The 16,192-nt window shown below is 39.4% G+C and overlaps 1 protein-coding gene across 1 annotated transcript in view; it reads right to left on the bottom strand.

Moving 5' to 3' along the window:
- KCNH5 (potassium voltage-gated channel subfamily H member 5) overlaps positions 1-15,012 on the bottom strand; it is a gene marked incomplete at both ends in the record, with an annotated part of 335,605 nt that extends 320,593 nt beyond the window's left edge. Inside the window, one exon of the mRNA XM_082840811.1 lies at positions 14,940-15,012. Coding sequence (XP_082696937.1) covers positions 14,940-15,012 — 73 coding nt within the window. The remainder of the gene's footprint in view (positions 1-14,939) is intronic.
- Positions 15,013-16,192: the final 1,180 nt, after the last annotated feature.

Raw genomic sequence — 16,192 nt, 5'->3', positions numbered from 1 at the left:
TAAATCGCAAGCCCCTAATTCAAAATGCCCACTAGGATCCTTATGTGTTTCTCAATTTTGACTATTCATTCGATTGGGATGGAGGTTGAGGAGAATTAGAGGGGGCCACAGGAGTGACTCGTTCTAGGCCCCAAAGAGTTAGTTTTAATTGATCTGGAGTGAGAGCCAGGCGTAAGTTATTTAAATCTTCTCATGTGGTCTAATATGCAGCCAGGGTGGAGAAGCCCTGATCTACTGCAATAATGCCTAAATGCTGGCAGCTGCAATAGAATCTACAGATTGCTAAATTCTAATGCAGACACACTGAACTGACTCCCTAGGATTGGAACACAAAAATACAGCCTCAGAGGTCAGTCTCATTTTCAGCCAGGTTTGGGAAACTTTGTTCTCATACCTTGCTACTCAAAGTGTAAACCAGTACCACCTGGGAATTTATTAACAAAGCAGAACCTAGGACCCACTCCCGACCTGATGAATCAGAATCTGCATTTTAGTGAGATCATCAGGTGATTCCCCAAGCTCATGACTACACTCATCTTGTGCATCCTTTTCTTCCTTTTAAGTATGGAAAGCAGGCCAGGGAAGTTAGAGGACTTGGCAAACATAGGAAAAGGGCATCTAGTGGGGGAGAAAGACAGAATTAGGCCTCACCGTCTAAGACTTTCTATTTCATCACTATATTTCTGAACTGCTGTTTAAACTTTTGTTTTCGTTTAATATAAAGGAAGCACTTCCTCTTTACAGTGCTATTTCTTCAGACATCAAGGAAAGTAACTACAATTTAATACCACTACATATTAATCCCATTCCTAAAGGAGATCACATATAAACCATGAAGTCAATAATTCTGCTGGCAGAAGTTTCTGGAAGAAGAAAGGTTATATTCAGTCAATGAAAACAATATAAAAGCATGTATTCTTCCTTTCTATAGCAATTCCAGGAAAATAATCTTTTCCTCTGAGCTGTTCCAACACTACCTGTATCTGGCACGACTAGATGGTTATTTAGGTTTTCATTTCATTTGTTCTTATGAAAACTACCCCATTCTCTGATCCAGAAATTCCATGGACATTAACAAGTGTGGAACACCTTTTTGGGGGTTAAACCTCTCTCTCTTCCTCTCATCTTTTTTATGCAAATTACCCTAGAGGGAAGTATTTCAAAGCACAAGCACAGAGAAGTTTTCAGATATTTTAAGAAGTCCTAAGGCATAAAAAAATTCTAGAGTACTGAGGAAGAACAAAGACATGGAGGTGAGAAAAGAAAGGACTTCACAGAAAGAAACCAAACACGCTGAATAAAACACATTCACTAATTTATTCTTTTTCCAAGGTCTAGTGCTGATTCCGAGAAAAGTCAACCAGATTTTCCCTCACATTATATTCATTTAATCCTAACCTTGGAGAAGCACACCACCCAGAAATCATCACCCTTATTCTGAAAGCCCTAAAACCCTGGCATAGACCTCCTCCAGCAGAGGTGAAGTATAGGCAGAAACCAGTAAATTGAGCTAAGGGCTATTTCCAGCCACTCTCACAGAACCCCAGGGCCTCCATGAGAGAAGGACTTGAGTGCAGGTGCTCACAGTTCCAAGTATTACCCCACCCTCTGCAATTCTCTGATTCAAAGAGCTAAAGAATTCACATTCCAAAAATCAGTGGCCAAGAATGGAAATTTGGAGCTTAAAAGCAACAACACAGTGAAGCTCATGCAACAATCACTAATGTTTTCTAAAAAGTACTGAAGAGGGTATTTCAACAATGCTGATTGTCAAATATTCATTATAAAGTTCGATTTGGTTTGGGAATCTTGGTTTTATTCAAAATTTTACTTTGGATAGACAGAACAAACTAAGTGGTTACCAGTGGGGAGAGGGGTAGGAGATTCAGAGCTACAAACTACTGTGTATAAAATAAATAAGCTACAAGGATATACTGTATAGCACAGGGAATATTGCCAATATTTTATAATAACTGTAAGTGGAGTATAACCTATAAAAATTTTGAATCACTATATTGTACACCTAAAACTGATATAATATTGTAAATCGACTATACCTGAATTTAAAAAACCTACTTCGGAAACATATATACATACACACACACAAAAATTTACTTTGTTTCTCATCTGAACTAGCCTCCTGTTAAAATTTGAAGTTACATATTTCTAAGCCACAAGAACAACCAGACGGTCCAAGCCAATTATCTGGCCTGTGATACTCTTCTGAACCTCTGTAAGGAGAATACAGAAATCACCTCTGTACACAGTCTCACTGAACTAAGCTCTCTTTGGCTGCATTCTTATTTACTTCAAGGGAATGAAAAGGGAGCTAGATAACAAAGTGATAATGCAGGTGATCTCTAGACCTTCACTACAAACCTGGCAATCTCCCAGTTTTCTCCATCTCAGTTTTCTTCGTCTCCATCCTTACCTCTCTCTATGCCCGATGCTTGAGCCAAAACCCTGAAAGTCATCCTTCACACCTCTTCATTCATGCCATCCAATTCAACACTAAACCCTAATAATTCTACCAGCAGAGGCATCCACTTTTTTCCTTCTCTACTGCTACTTCCCAGGCCAACCCACCATCATCTCTTGCGTGGACAATTGCAACAGTCTCCTGGCTTGTCCCCTACCGTCACCGTTCCTCCCTCCAGCCCAACTTGCTGTTATACAGCAAGTGTCCCCTGTGGCCAGGAGATCTGTCCACTGCACTTGGAATACAATGCAAAAGCCTCACCCGGAATAGTCAAGCCTCTGTCTCTCCACCCTTGTTTCCCGCCTTCCTCTTTTTTTGCCCACTGCAATCCAACTACACTGGCTTTTAAGCTTCACATGGTTCACATGTTTTCTCTCTGCCTGAAATATTCTTCTGCCCACTCATCATCTAGTTACCTCTTACTTTAGGCCTCAATTCAACACTACTTCCTTAGAAATGTCTTCCTTGACACCATCTCCCAATCAAAATTAGTTTCTGTTACACTTGATCACAGCACCCTCCCTTTTTCCTTCAAAGTGCTTACCACAGTCTGTAATTTATATTTTGTCTGGGTTTGTTGAACGTCTATCTCCCCACCAGACTCCAAGTTCCATGAGGGCAGGGATGATGTCTGTTGGTTCATCACTGTATACCCACAAAAGTTTGTTGAATGATCAAATATAAAAATTCTTATTCCTATTTAAAGTCATACGGCCAATAAATAATTACTACAGCAATGGTAGACACTGTCAAGAATATAGATAAGAATTATGCTAGGTATTTTTCTTCAAAGAACTGACAATTCTGTAAAAAAATTAAAATTAGGTGTTCCGACACAGATTTCCCTGAACTCTGGAAACTTGTGAGTTCAAGTCATAGAGCATATATTACTTTTTAAACTTGTCTTAAGTGGGTGAGTGATATCTATAGATATATTTAAGTTTCAGAGAACAGTAACAGCAGAACCATCCCTGAGGCACATATAGCACATTTTTATTTGGGTTAAATAAAATCCTGGCACACACAGCTAAACAAAAGCATAAATAATTTATATATCATGCCCACATCCACAATGTTGATTTCTGGTAGGTTCATTACTCACTTCTACTATGTCAATAACAGAATATAAAACTGGTATGTTTCATGTCCTTACAAATACACCTTTATCCTACAGCTCTATATCAAGGAAATGTGTGTGTGTGTGTGCCTGTGTGTGCGTGTGTGTGTAGACACATACACTTTGTACCTGTCTCATTCCACAATGAGACTAATTATTATATAATAATAATTGGCGACATTAAGAAGACCATCACTGTGGAAGTTGGAAATATGCAAAAAATATCTGTTAATTTATTCAAACTTGTTCAGCTGTCATCAAAGATAAAAATATGCCTTCACTTTTCATCTCCCTCAAGATCAAAGGTACATTTTTAAGTTTCTGTGTTTCTTTGATGGCATTAAATTCATCATTTTTCCATCTAGCCAAAGTGGTTCAGAATTCATGAGATACTTTAACTTATATTCCTGAAATTCTAACGGTAGGAATAATAGCAATTTTGTTATAGAAAATATTTCTACACACACACACAAATGTTCAACAATTCAAAGTTTCTACTTTTAATCACTGGTGTTTTGTTCATGAAAGATGTGTTTCTAAAAAGTATACTTGTCAGAATCATTAAAAGTAAAAGATAACTGCAATAATGGCCTATGAGATTCACAGTCTCATAGTACAACAGAAAACCTTCACCCTGCTGTAGATAAGAACAAGTTTTTACTGAATTTCATTACAATGATATTTCTTAAAATACCTAAGGACTTAAAACATTCACTAGTTATATAATCTTGGATAAAAGCTAAATCAGTCAAGATATGTTTGTCAGAGGGAATAAAGTATTACATTTTTAATGTTTAAGCATCATTTTTCAATCTTGCAAATAAGCAAACCCTGTTTTTGCAAATGAACTGCAGCTGTTCTAAAGGGATTCTATTTTCTTTGAAGTTAACCTTTTAAGGCAATCAAACACTAATAGCAAGATAACTAATGGAGAACTTCAATTAAAAGACTAGTCTAAGCTCCACACCTGGTAGAAAAAATAGAAGTGAGGCTTTTCTGAATGCATTTACAATCCGATTAATTTTCTAAAGCTTTGTCCTATTTTTTTTTAAATTTCTACTATCTATGCATTAGGAGCTAATTGTTCAAGGGAAAGACACAGAGCACAAATTCAATTCATTTCTCTCCTTTGGCCATTTCACTGAGCCAGTTACAAAAAGAGGCTGAATTTCTGCCTTCTTCAGCTTCTCCAAGCACTGCCAATTACTGAGGTAAAAAGAACTGATGTTTCTTTGACTGTAAGTAGTAGCTTTTTTTGTTGGGGGAAAGAATGGTGTTTATTTGTTTTTGTTTTGGGTTTTTTCTCCAAATAAGTAAGCCCTTGATAAAGTGAATCCAAATGCCTTTAATCTCAGATCCACCAGTTTAAGACTTAGGAAAGCCTTAACTATTTAATACTTTGCTTTCTTCAGGTTAAAGAAAAGTATATCTCCCCTACCTCAGAGAAAATAGGAACAGGTGAAGATTTATTAAGCCCTTGCTATGATGAAGCACAGTGCAAGATCCGCTACATTTGTGGGTTTGCTGAATCTTCCCAGCAAACCCACAAGGTAGTTACTACAATCCTGTAGAGCCCTAGGAGGTCACCAAGAGTAATGGCTAGAGTCAGGACGGAAGTCTGTGTCAAGACAAGATGGAAATGCCTTTGCTCTGTTGAGAGCACTGTTCTCTGCCCCACAGAGTTCCAGAAAGAGGACCACTTACCTTGACGATGGTTGCTCTAGTAGAAAAAGAAGCTGCTTGGGAATGAACAAGGAGAACGTATCACACCTTTCATTCCTCACTCTCAGAGGAGATCTTTTGTTTCTGGGCCCAGTAGTGAGGCAACTCTTCTTTCAACCTGTTACTCCTCCTTTGGTCTATCACACCTATACACACTGGCTGTATATGATATCGGTAATGGACATGTTTCATGCCCTGAGTCAGTAGAGTGAACGGGCAGGAATTCACTCACTCGGCACACAGCGCTTATAAAGGGTAAGAAAAAACTACTTGGCAAAATTCTTACCCCTAGGGATCAGTAATCTGGTTAGCAAGTAAGACTAATATTACACTGAGTGGGAAGCCAAAAATGACCCTAAGATTTCTAGACTAAAAGAGTAAAATATTAAAGACACCTCTGACAGAAATGGGGAAATACCAAAAAAGTAAGTCTATTTGAAGCCAAAACCAATGATAAATTCAATTCTCTAGCCACACTGAGTTTTAGATAACTTGTGAGGTGTACAAGAGAAATTCTATAGGCCACTGGAAATACAGGACTGCAGAACAGAAAGGATACATTTTAAATTATGACCGAGGACAAACTTGCCCTGAAAAGGAGGGTAAAGATGTAAGAAAGACAGCTGAAGGTTAAACCTGAATGACAACCATCCTTCAGGAAAGGAAAGAGGAGGAGAGGGGAGGGGAAAGGGGGATAGAAAAGGAATAGAAAGGGTATAGAAAAAGGAAGGGAAAAGGGCAGGAGAAAGTGAAAAGTCATGAAAGCCAAAAGATGAACTTGTGCGGAGAGGGTAGGGGAGCAGAGTCTTAAATCCTACAGAGCCAGAAAAATATGGACAAACAAAAGGTTTTTGGATTCACAAGAAGAATGCTCACCTGTAAACTTCTAGAAGTTTCAACATTAAGGTTTAGACAGAAATCCATTGAAAAGAGGTGCAAAAGGAAATGGTGACCAAGAATTAAAGGCATCAGCTACAGATGGTGCATTCAAAGTTTTAAACATCTAACTAATAACAATAACTAACCACACTGATACTGATATGGTGCTTGTTATGTGCCAAACACTGTTCTCAGCACTTTGCATGTATTTCCTCATTTAATCCTCACTCCAACACCATAAGCTAAGGCACTTTTATTACTTGCATTTTGCAAAGGAGAAAACTAGGTATAGATAAGTAAGTCACAGAGCTAGTAAGCCTCAGAGCCAGGACTTTAATGCAAGCCTCCAGAACCTATGGTGCCTAACCAGTGTGCACACTGCCCCTCACAGAAAGAAAAAAAAAAAAGGAGAAATGTTATTTTTATCTTTGTGTTCAATGTGCATCCCCAGTGCTTAGATCAGAGCCTAGCACATAGTGGGCACTCAACAATATATGTTGAATTAGTGAATGATTAACTAGAAAGAGTATGAACACCAAGCAATAGGACGGGAGTTATTTTTAGGGGAGTTTATTCTGGGATTATTTAGCCCTCATTGAAAAATTCCTCTATTCTCTCAATGCCATAAATATGTGAAAATAAACTCATTGTGCTATAATTTGTCCCCAATCAAAAATATGCCAGCAGACAGACAAGGCTTACAGAAAAGATCAGGATAAAGATGAAATTTGCCCTCAATCTAAGTGAGTTGCTTGCTTTTCAGTTAAACTTGGTGATCTGAGGCTGGCCATGCAGCCTCTAAAAAGCCAAAATCTATTCTGCCTCTTCCTCTGGATAGTGCACAGGACTGCAAGCTGCTTCTCAAGGCAGAACTCACTCAGAAGATACATCAACTGGTACGGATCAATTCCCAAGGATAAAACTTACCATCCATAACTCCTAACTGCAAAATCGTTTTTGAAACAATAGTTAGGATCAACAAATTTCTAAACAGTTATTTCCTGTATAAAAATCTATCTTCTAAGCCCTTGGAGATTAGAACAAAAATGACAGGAAATATTTCAGCTGTACATCAAGCTGGAATAAGAGATGAGTGTGAGATCACATACACATTCACCTCTCATGCTCTCATGAGTCCCATCTGATATTCCCTGTACAATGTGGTGTCCATTTTCAGATATACACATTAGTTACCTAACTATTTTAAACTATACAATTACTGACACAAGCTTACTTAATAGATTTAATCAGCAGTGTTTGAGAAAAAAATCAATTCTAGACTTGGTTAGTTTAGGAGGCAATAGCAAAAAAACCATTTATTCAACTAGTACTTAGTGCTATGTGCATGTGTAAGGTATAACCCATATCCTCAAGAAGCTTAGTCCATATACCAACACTTCCACAACTTCCCAGTTACATGTTATTACCTCTAGAAACTGCTGATTGTGCACCTAAGCTCAGATCTCAAATCATATAACTTGTGAAATCAATAGGATTTTGTACTTATGTTTCTCTGATGGGACCATACCCAAGAAAGAAAGAAATCCATTTCAATAAAATTTCAAGCAGCTTTTCAACCACTCTTCCTTTATAAACTATTTCACTTTTTATTTACTTTTCCTATCTTTTCCCATGTGAAAACTTAACATATCACAAAACTACTATCTAGAATGTACACAAATATTTCTCTGTATTAGTAACAGTATCCATAAACAACCAAATACTAAAATAATGTCTATCACACTGATATATGTGACAATATTGTCACAGCCTTCATTTGATCAAGTATCTTTCAAGACCAAGCCTTTCCAATACTAAAACTTCTACATTATATAAAATGAGACTATTTAAATTACTCTTTTTAGTCATTCTTCAATAATGAAAAGGAGTTATATCATACATTATTAAGCTAGGGTATTTAGTGGAACACACTAAGGATTTTTTTTTTCAGCCTTGTTGAGGTATAACTGACAAATAAAAATTGTATATATTTAGGGCTTCCCTGGTGGCTCAGTGGTTGAGAGTCCGCCTGCTGATGCAGGGGACACGGGTTCGTGCCCCGGTCCGGGAAGATCCCACGTGCCGCGGAGCGGCTGGGCCCCGTGAGCCATGGCCGCGGAGCCTGCGCGTCCAGAGCCTGTGCTCCGCAACGGGAGGGGCCACAACAGTTAGAGGCCCGCGTACCGCAAAAAAAAAAAAAAAAAAAAAAAATTGTATATATTTAAAGTGTACAACTTGATGGTTTGATATACATATACAATCAAGCTAATTAACATGTCCATCATCTCACATAGCTAGTGTTTTCTTTTATTGTGTGTGTGGCGAGAACATATGACTGGAGTTTTTAAAATTCTATGAGTAAAGAAAGATGTTTTACAAATGTCCATTTCTTACAGCACATCAAGACTACTTTCTTTGACCTCAATTTCCGCAACAATAATTACCACTGGTTTTGTGACTTGTTATTCATGTTCATTTGATTTCACTATGTATCTCTGTTCTTCATAAAAGTGCTATATGACATACTTTAATTTTTCCCATTAAAAATGATTTTGTTTGGGACATTTCAGAGCACCTCTCAAAATATGGTTTCTAACCCTACCAAAAAGAAAAAAATCCCTAAAACCAAGATTCAGACTTGATGACTGACAGGAAATAGAACCTCTTAAAGTAATATGTCTCCAATCATATTTTTTTGAGAGTTTAATAAATTTGAAGAACTTTGAGGAATATTTACTTTAGCTCTGTATTTTATTTTTAAAGTTTGGATAGCATCAAAATACTAGAATCATATAATACCCTAGGTAAGTAACTGTAAATCTGTAAACTATCTTTTAATAAGATCAAAGCACTGTCATGAACTGATTCTGCTTCACCAACTTAATCAAAATTATATCAAGACATCTGATGAGGAAAATTTTTGTTGAAATAGAAAATATATATTCATCCTTCTGGTATGAACATTATTTATACATTATTATTCTGCAAAACTTTATATTTCATACATATTGTCACCACACTGAGATGATTTATTACAATAAAATTTTGTTCATCTGCCAAAGTAAATATTCTACTAGTCTAAAATTTATTTGAATTTGTTTCCATAAACTGTTTTTACTAATATCACATTCAGTCACAAAACGTAGGTCAATTCCTTTCTTCGTTTCACTTTCCTATATGTCTTGTGTTTTAGATATTTTCTGCCAAGAGTAAGAACTAACTGCGTTGATTTTAACCCCCAAACTTGAGGAAAAGGACAGAAAAGAGAAACAGAAAGATATTAACTACTTAGTTCACCTGTGGCAGAACCTATAGTGCCCTCTTGTGGTGAATGGTAACTACAGCGCTCTGGAGAACAGTACAACTTTTCCTAGACCAGACACTGGAGAGAAGGTGGGAAGCGTTGTTTCTCTATGCTACCAAGCAGCTGTTATTAACAATGAAAGTAAAAGATAAATATTGACTAAAATAAAAGACTCCTTTATAGAAATGTACTCAGTCACCATCAGTTAAAACAATCATAGCCACTCCCTTCTATTAACAAAAATACTGTTTTATGTTTCTTTTAGTAGGGCAGTTGACAGATGGCTAGGCACGTGGATTTCTTATATACTCTGCTTCTGGAATCAAGCAAAAGATAAACAAACAGAGCAATTTCTAGTGGACACAAGAATGTCCTGGGACAAGCAACTCTCTAGTCCACAAAGTACTGCATTTGTTATACAAGGCAGTGTGGACTCTAAAGCAAGGGACAATCCTCTGGCTTACTTATAAATATAATTTAGGAAGTGGTCAGTATAATTTCAATCTCTATGATATTTTAAAGGTAAAAGTGATACATTATAAGACCTGGGTAAACCAAAGCTTCAAAAACTCTAAGTGGTTTTATCAACATTTCCTGAGTAGTATTTTAGATCTTTCAAGAAAAAATATCAAGTACTCGATACCAAAAAAACCCCAAAATAATCCATTTGTTTTCCACAATTTTTTTAATTGGATGAGAATTATGAGTTAATATTTCTTTTTTGTTTTGTTTTTAAATCACTAGTTCCCTTATTGCCCCTCCTATAGGTTCTCATTTAAGATCTTAGTTTTTACAAATATTAATTATAGCATAAAAATGATTTTGGATTTTCCTATAGGTAAGAGCACTGAGTAAAGAAAGTGTTTGTGCAACCAGGTATTTCAGGCAGAATGGATAACTGAGTATACTCAAGTTCTTCTCTTGAAGGTTAAGTGGTTCATAAAATACTGCCTTTTCTGTTTTCTTCTTTCCTGGGCCCCTTTTTTCTCTAAAGAGAAAAACATTTCTAGTTTTTCATAATGCTTAAAATATTAAAGAACAGTTAATTCTAATTTAAAAGACATTATTTTTATAGTTAAAAATTTTCGAGATGGCAACCAGGTTTACTGTCACCCAAACTAATCCTTTCTGCCTATTTGTTAAGGAATCAAAGACAACATATATATAAAATGTACTGCCCAAAGCAATATTCAGATTGAAGGCCTTGGAAATGTTTTGTTTTGTTTTAATCTAAAATTCTACCTAAAAGTCTTAAAAAACTGTTGCTTTCTTTCAGGTACCTACCCTCTACCCATAAGTGTACTGCTCCCTATGGCCCAAAATATATTGGTGAATAGCTTGCATAAATACTATGCAAGGTTTAAATAAGGGAAGATGGCCTGATAATGTTCCAGACACAGATTCGGTCAGTAGGCATTTTGGACGGGGGCCTCCTATGAGACACTGCACGCAGTTAATAAACCCACCACATGGTTCCCAAACTTTCCCTTCCTAGCAACATATTTTGATTCTACTAGCCAAAAACGTTATCTAAACCTTGCTATTTCATTTATGCTTTTGACCTTTACAATTTCTTGGAGTAATAATGTGTACTCTATATCTACTAGAATCACATGTTAAAAATGATTGTAATTACTTTTATTCGTCTAAAAATGATCTTATCTTTTATCTTAAAACTAAAGAGAGGAATTCCCTACTTCTACTATTTTGGGATTTGGCTATAAAGTATGTTTGTATCCATCCTACTCAATGGCCCTCATTACTTTATTTTATAGACTTTGAATCACCAGTGACAATTTGAAATGTTTTCCCATAACAGACTGTGTCAACTAAACAAGGAAAATAAAAAGCCAATCTCAACAGGTGTAAAATAACAGCAAATAGGCTACAGTGCTACTCTAAGGCAAATAGGCTACTCTAAGGCAAATAGGCTACAGTGCTACTCTAAGGCAAAGAATACAGCACTGTTATTCTGGGAAATTGCAACTGAGGAGTTTGGAACTTTATTAGGATATCCTCATGTTTAAAAGCTATACCCAAATATACCACACTTCTTGCTCTTTTCTTCTGCATCAATAAGTTTTCTGACAGATTTCTAATTTGCTGAGATTTCAGCTCATTAGTGATCACCGTGGACAAATAAAAGCTTGACGTTTTCTCTTGGTGTCCATTGCCCTTTCATATCTAGTATCCCTCCTTTTCTCCCTCTCTCTCTCTCTCTCTATCTCTCCCCCTCCCTCTCCCTCCCACACTCCTTCCCTCCCTCTCTCTCCTTCCCTCTCTCCTTGTATTTCTGCTACTTTTTACATCTCTCTTTTGCTCTTTCTATGTGTGAGACAGAGAGTTTACTTCCTCTGCATCTACCTTTGTGTCTGGGTAGATACCTGTCTGTATGTTTATCTGTGTGTATCTCTAGATATGCTTCTACTCCGACTCTCACTAAAAGATCTGATATTTTCATAAGAAGAAAATGATGTTATATCAGAAAGAGAAGCACTTCATGGGGTAAAAGTAACCCATCTTTCTTCAAGTCTCAGCTGCATTAGGAGTGCTGCCTCTTTTCTTTTCCACTAAAGCTCTGCCAATACTTCACTTTCAATGTTGTTAAGTTAGTGAATAATGAAATCTTCACGGTGACAAACTCAATCCATCTGTGAGAACCCTGAAGGGAATTTTCTGTTAATCTCAATTTCTCAGAATGAAGTTTTCTATTTCTCTGCCAAATCATATAGAAATGGCAACAAGTGTGGGATACTCGCACATAAATGTGTAGAGAAATTTAGTACCGTAATTCTCAATTTCTGAGGTTCTTCCTGTACAAGTGGCACTGAGACTTTCCGTTATTGATTACATACACATGCTCATACACTTTCCTCAAATATCTAACACATTTCAAACAAAGCTCAGAGGTTTTGAGTAGTGGTATTAAAAGTTAGCCAGGGCTTCCCTGGTGGCACAGTGCTTGAGAGTCCGCCTGCCGATGCAGGGGACGCGGGTTCGTGCCCCGGTCCAGGAAGATCCCACATGCCGCGGAGCGGCTGGGCCCGTGAGCCATGGCCGCTGGGCCTGCGCATCCGGAGCCTGTTGCTCCGCAATGGGAGAGGCCACAACAGTGAGAGGCCCGCGTACCGCAAAAAAAAAAAAAAAAAAAAAGTTAGCCATAAGCAATTAGAGGTGGTACTTAAAATGCAAAAACAGATAAATTTTCATTTGTACTTGGTGCTATCCATGAAAAGAAACATTAAACCAGTGAAGCAATTATAACATGAAGTGTAAAACAGATAAAACCTTCATTGACTTGGATGGTAGATTTAAAATGGAGGCAACGGAAGCAGCTCTTTCTAAGCCACATAAGGTAAGTCTTAATTTCATGGTATATCAGAAATAAAAGATATTCTACAAACTGGCTCATAGTTCCAGTCTGTATGAGAAGTTTCAACCAAAGATGCTATATGAGTGAACTTCAGCCAAGGAATTCTCATCTACTTTCTGGTTACCACGCAGAGCAATAGACAGCCTCCAGATTTTATTCTTTAAGGCCTTCTCTGAGAAGTCCTCTCACAGACCAAATTGCATGGAGTTGAAATAACCCAAGAGGATGAGAAAGCTGAAAAACAGACTGATATACCTTAAATAGCTAATTCCAATAATCTTTAAATTTCCCAACCTGGTTGTTTTAACAGTAATATCTCCTTGTACTCTAGGTTTCTGTACAATATTAATATAAGAAAGTAATGTATAAACATAGAAATTGGCTACCATTTATTTATAGTATATATTTTTTAATATTTTATATTATCATAAAAAATCAAACACATTTGAAATCACACTGGAATGGCTAAAAGTATTATAGTTTTTTTTTTACACTAAATCAGGCCTATTAGCTTTTTTTTTTTTGAACCCCAAAATGTCTGTTCAAGACTTGTATGGTATCAGGCATTGACCAAATGCGAAGAAATAAAGTCAAAAGCCTCAAATGAAAACCAAATACCATGTCAGAGCTTGATGAGAAATACCTTGGGACACTTACATATAGTCCCCAAATCAGGGGAAATATTTGCAAGCCTAGTTTTAGAGAGCTCATATCCTAGGAATTAATATAACCTAATCTACCAATTCAGGAAGAGCATAATTGTATTTAATTATTTATTATCATTTGTGTGTGCCTCTGTCTTGCCACTAAGCAGGGAGCTTTTTGAGAGCAGAAGTGTCTTAATCATTTTTTTATCCGAAGGACCCCACAGAGTGTCTCTTGTAAAAGGCACCCAAATAAATATTGTTTCACTGAATGAATGAATGAACAATGATTATGGAATTGCATAGAGTATTTCCATTGCTTTGGTCCAAAATGTACTGTAATCAACATGCAGAAATGTCTTTCTCATAATTCTCCAAGCAAAGGATCTCAAAATATAATAACAGGTCTCTGAAGGAAAAAAAAACAAAAAACTTTAAAGGATATTTTACATATCTTTAAAGGATATCTTTACATATCTTACAAAATTGAAAATTATATAAAAGATTTGAAAGCAAGTAAAAAATGTATATTTCAGTAAAATGCAAAGTTTATAAGGTCCTAAAATGTGAAATATATAACCATCCCCATTCCGATATCTTAGAGGAAATGAATGCATAAATGGATGGCAATTCAAAGACACTTTAAGGCAAGAAAACCCTAACATCGGTAGCAAGGTAGAATGGCATTTTTAAAATTCTTTCTCCAGTTACTTTAAAAGCACAGTAGCTATTGCTTCCCTTCTACATTTCTCCTGTTTAAGTCAAATCAAATATATCATATAGATCAATACAGACCAATGCAAAACAGAAAAACAAAAAAAACTTTAAACACAAATTTGACTATAATAATTGCCTTCCCATTTTTCCAGAACTGACTCTCTTTCTTAGGTTCAACTCCAGCTACCCTCTCATACACAAGGTTCCTTTCAACGGTGCCCATTGGGCCTGAAAGCCATTCCAGAGACTAAATCTTAAGTAGCCACTTTCACAGCCATTCCCAACTTGAGGGAACCCTTCCACTGAGATTAACTCTAAGAATTTGATCAGTCTCTTCAGCCTACTTGTTTAAAAATGTGGGGAAACGATGAACAAAAAAGATATCCCTCAACAAAGCGAAACTCAACTCTGTTCTCCAGATGTACCTACACCCTAGCCGCTGCTCCCCCTTGGCTTCCTGCGGTTCTGGGCTCTGGACAGGTGGGAGAGGGGAGAGTACGTCTTGGGGAGGGGATGCAACTAACTTTCCTCTGCCACCTCATTCCCACTCCCACCTAAAATCAGGTCCATCTTGTAACTGCAGCCGCCAGGTAGGGCGGTCTGCGTCCCCCTCCCGCCCTGGGAGAGGGATGGGACGGGGAGGATGGGGGGCGTGGGTGGGCAGGATGGAGGTGGAAGGGTGTTCTGACTGCAACTCTTCTTACCGCTGGAGCGCCTGACGATGTTCTCCAAAAATGTGTTCTGCGGTGCCACCAGCCCTCTCTTGCCCCCCGGCATCCTGGGTCTGGAGAGCAGCGGCCAGGATCCGCGGCGGGGGAGGGGGGAATGCAGGAAGAGAAGGTGGAGAAAGAAGAGGAAAAGGTGGAAGAGAAGATCGAGCCCAAAGAAGAGGGGGCGCGGCGGCGGCGACGGGGTCCCCTGACTGAGTCTCCAGCCCGACCCGGATGAGCAGCTCTGGGGAGAAGGACCAGGCAGTTCATGGTAGTAGCGCTCCCCCGGCCGCCGCTGCCCAGACTGTGGCGGTGCCGCACACGGGGCTCGGGAACTGCAGGCTCCGCGGGGCACAGTGCGCCTGCGCCGCCCCCGCTGTCGCTGTCCCGCCGGTGCTGATGCTGAAGCTGTTGCTGAGGCTGCTGTCGCGGCGGCGATCACCTAGGCGCGGGCTCAGCATTTCTCCCCCTGCCCCGACCCCGGGGCCGGGGGAGCAGGAAAAGCCCACTCAAAGCCCTATCTCCCAGACCCTCTACTGCGCCTTCCTCTCCCACTTCCTAGCCTACCCCTCCGGCGCAGCTGGATCAGCGCTGCCCAGTTGAGCCCAACTTCTGCCCGGCTGTGCGCCTGGTGGCCGCTCCTCTCTCCCCGGAGATCGAGGCAAACGCTCGCTGTCCAGTTGAGCCGTGGAGTGGGAGAGGAAGTGGGAGAAGCAGGCAGGATGCCAAAGAGGGCAATGGGCAGTCGGAGGGGTCACATCTCAGTTTCTCCTGCCAAGGTCCCGAGTCCCGGCTGCTCCCGGGGACGCAGCTGCCGGGGCGGAGGTGTTGATCATCTCCCGCTCCAGTCCGGGCTGAGCGCGCAGCAGGGACTGACTGAGCGACGCGCGAGGACGCAGAGCAGCCACCTGACGCTGCTACCGCCCCCCTCTGGGCTTCGGCGCCCGAAGCTCAACAGAGGAGATTTCAGCACCCGCCCTGGCCCACACCTTGGAGCTCGAGCCAGATAGGGTGGGAGCGCAGAGCAGGAGCGGGGATGGCCCCGGCGCCCTAGGCTGGGTCTGGCGCGCGGAGGAGCGTGGCGGCAGTACAGGGATGCTTCCCAGGGCTGCGGAGCGCACAGGAGAGCAGCGAGCCCAGCCACTGCTAAGTTGCGGAAAAGGTTGCACTTAATGCAAGGAGTAAATGAAGAGAGTGAATAATTCACACCCAAGAGAAGGGAGAGTGCAGCGGGCAGCGTTTGCTGT

The sequence above is a fragment of the Leucopleurus acutus genome (genome assembly GCF_964270905.1).
Source record: "Leucopleurus acutus genome assembly, chromosome: 1".
Classification (NCBI taxonomy): Eukaryota; Metazoa; Chordata; class Mammalia; order Artiodactyla; family Delphinidae; genus Leucopleurus; species Leucopleurus acutus.
Note: the sequence above shows the minus strand (reverse complement) of the source record. Positions and strands in the feature narration are given on the sequence as shown.